Source organism: Pundamilia nyererei, unplaced genomic scaffold (assembly GCF_000239375.1).
Source record: "Pundamilia nyererei isolate P.nyererei 1_Seehausen unplaced genomic scaffold, PunNye1.0 scaffold04012, whole genome shotgun sequence".
Lineage (NCBI taxonomy): Eukaryota > Metazoa > Chordata > Actinopteri > Cichliformes > Cichlidae > Pundamilia > Pundamilia nyererei.
In genome coordinates this window covers 1-2221 of record NW_005191413.1, presented here as the reverse complement: position 1 = coordinate 2221, position 2221 = coordinate 1, and the positions used below count along the sequence as shown (strand labels likewise).

General features: G+C 38.9%; 1 protein-coding gene across 1 annotated transcript; it reads left to right on the top strand.

The window, feature by feature from the left end:
• Nucleotides 1-14: 14 nt before the first annotated feature.
• On the top strand, nucleotides 15-1530 carry LOC102204004 (DNA (cytosine-5)-methyltransferase 3B-like; the record flags this gene model as incomplete). Its single annotated transcript, XM_005755860.1, has 6 exons — nucleotides 15-164; nucleotides 289-379; nucleotides 476-624; nucleotides 723-808; nucleotides 1036-1105; nucleotides 1275-1530. Coding segments are annotated over 6 exons (669 nt in total), but the record flags the coding sequence as incomplete, so codon positions are not given.
• Between the last annotated feature and the right edge of the window lie 691 nt (nucleotides 1531-2221).

Sequence of the window (2221 nt, the reverse complement as noted above, 5' to 3'; positions counted from 1 at the left end):
ACTTTAACATCATTTCAGGATATCTGGTGCTCAAAGACCTGGGCCTTAAGATCGAGCGCTACATTGCCTCAGAGATTTGTGACGATTCAATTGCTGTAGGGATGGTCAAGCACGAGGGAAAGATTGAATACGTCAATGACGTTCGCACCATTACAAGGAAACATGTGAGTACAAGCAAGACACACGTGAATGCTCAAAATGTATTTTAACTCCTTCCTGTTTTTTAAGTTCTGTGTATATGATGGCTTAATTTATCTCAGTGAGTTTGTCTCTTTGTGTGTGTTAAAGCTGGCCGAATGGGGTCCTTTCGATCTTCTGATTGGAGGCAGTCCATGTAACGACCTGTCCATGGTGAACCCTCTTCGAAAAGGATTATTTGGTATGCAACTTCTAAACTTCTATAAATAAATAAAGACTCAGTAAAGGTTTATTTGTCATCTTTTTAAATAAAATTGTTTCCCTGTTGATCCTGCAGAGGGTACTGGAAGACTCTTTTTCGAGTTCTACCGCATACTGACCTTGTTGAGGCCGAAAGAGGACGACAACCGTCCGTTTTTCTGGTTGTTTGAAAACGTGGTTTTCATGAGTGCCAATGACAAATCGGATATCTGCAGATTTCTGGAGGTAATGTTTCTTTAAGTAAAGGTAGCTACCAGCCTGTTGGAGGGTCAGACTGCATTAAGTTTTAATGCCTAATGTATGCTTTCTGCCTTCTATTGCAGTGTAATCCAATTCTTATCGATGCAATAAAAGTCAGTCCTGCGCACAGAGCACGCTACTTTTGGGGAAACCTGCCTGGCATGAACAGGTATGTACCAATACAGGCTAAAATATTTGTGTTGACTCACTGCAGATCATAGCAAGGATTTTAATGTGCAACTAGAACCTCAACAGACCCACAATAATCAAATAATTTGTATGTCTTTTTAATTTATTTATTTTTCTTCGGTTTTGATTGTTTGGTTTTGAGTGGTACTAAAAAGTCCTGAAGCTAACTGGCCTCAAGTTTACACTCTTGTCTCGGATTTCTTATAGACCTCTCGCTACATCTCTAGACGACAAGGTGACTCTGCAGGATTGTTTGGAATCCGGACGCCAGGCAAAGGTCAACATCATTTATTTCTTTATTTCTTTATTTATTTTTATTGGTCATGTTTAGTTTGGATTTAGTTTTAGGTTAATAGTGTGGCAACAATTTAAAATATTAGTTTTTGTGTAATCGTGAGACTATTATTTTGTGTTCAACACTGTTAATTTGACATTTCTCCCTGCAGTTTGACAAAGTCCGTACTATCACAACAAAGTCTAACTCAATAAGGCAGGGGAAGATGGGACCGCTGCCCGTCGACATGAATGGCAAGGAAGACTACCTGTGGTGCACTGAAATGGAACAGTAAGCATAATAAATTATTTACCGATTTGTTCCCAGTGTGACATTATCGATGTCAGTGTATAATGACTTCATTCTTGTGTGTTTAATGTGTGTCATCTGATAGTATCTGACTGAGTACATGCCTGAATGGTTTCTAAAAGCAAAACAATATAAACCACCACAAAGCGTTGATGTGCTGCACTAGTTTACACAGCTCTTCCCATTCAGCGTCACATGGGTGTAGCTGCTGCTACTAGTACACACTAGTTACATATAATGTTTATTAAGCTACATGCACTGCAGTTGAGTTGCATGTACACATCGCTTTACAGCTGACAGCTGGTCACTTGCAGACGACTGTAGTTGCGAAATAAAGGCCACCAACGGGAAGTGAAATGAGCACCGACTAAGTTTTCAGGGTTTGGGGTTTTGTTTTTTTTTGTAATGAAGTTTTGTTTTTTTTTACTGATACTTTCTATGGTCAGGTCACCACATCACTGTAAATCACTTCTAGTTTGTACCTAACTTTAGACCAGATATGATATGCCAATTCTAATATACTCATATTAAAATCCTAAAGCATTAAACATGAAACTTGGGCTTAGTAGTTGGTCCTGAGACAAGACAGGTGAGCAATGATGTAAACTTCAAAGAAGGCAGCATCTTTGATTCTGACCCTGAGCTGCAAAGTTGTCAAATTATGCTTTTTTTAAAAGTCCGTGTTTCTTTAGTCCGTTCAAAGATAAATTAATTCTGGGAGTTTGTTGATGTGACATCAGCGATTGTAAGACCAGGGAGAATTTGATTGGATGAGAGAAACCTGGAAATTACAGCCCTGTTTCACTCTGC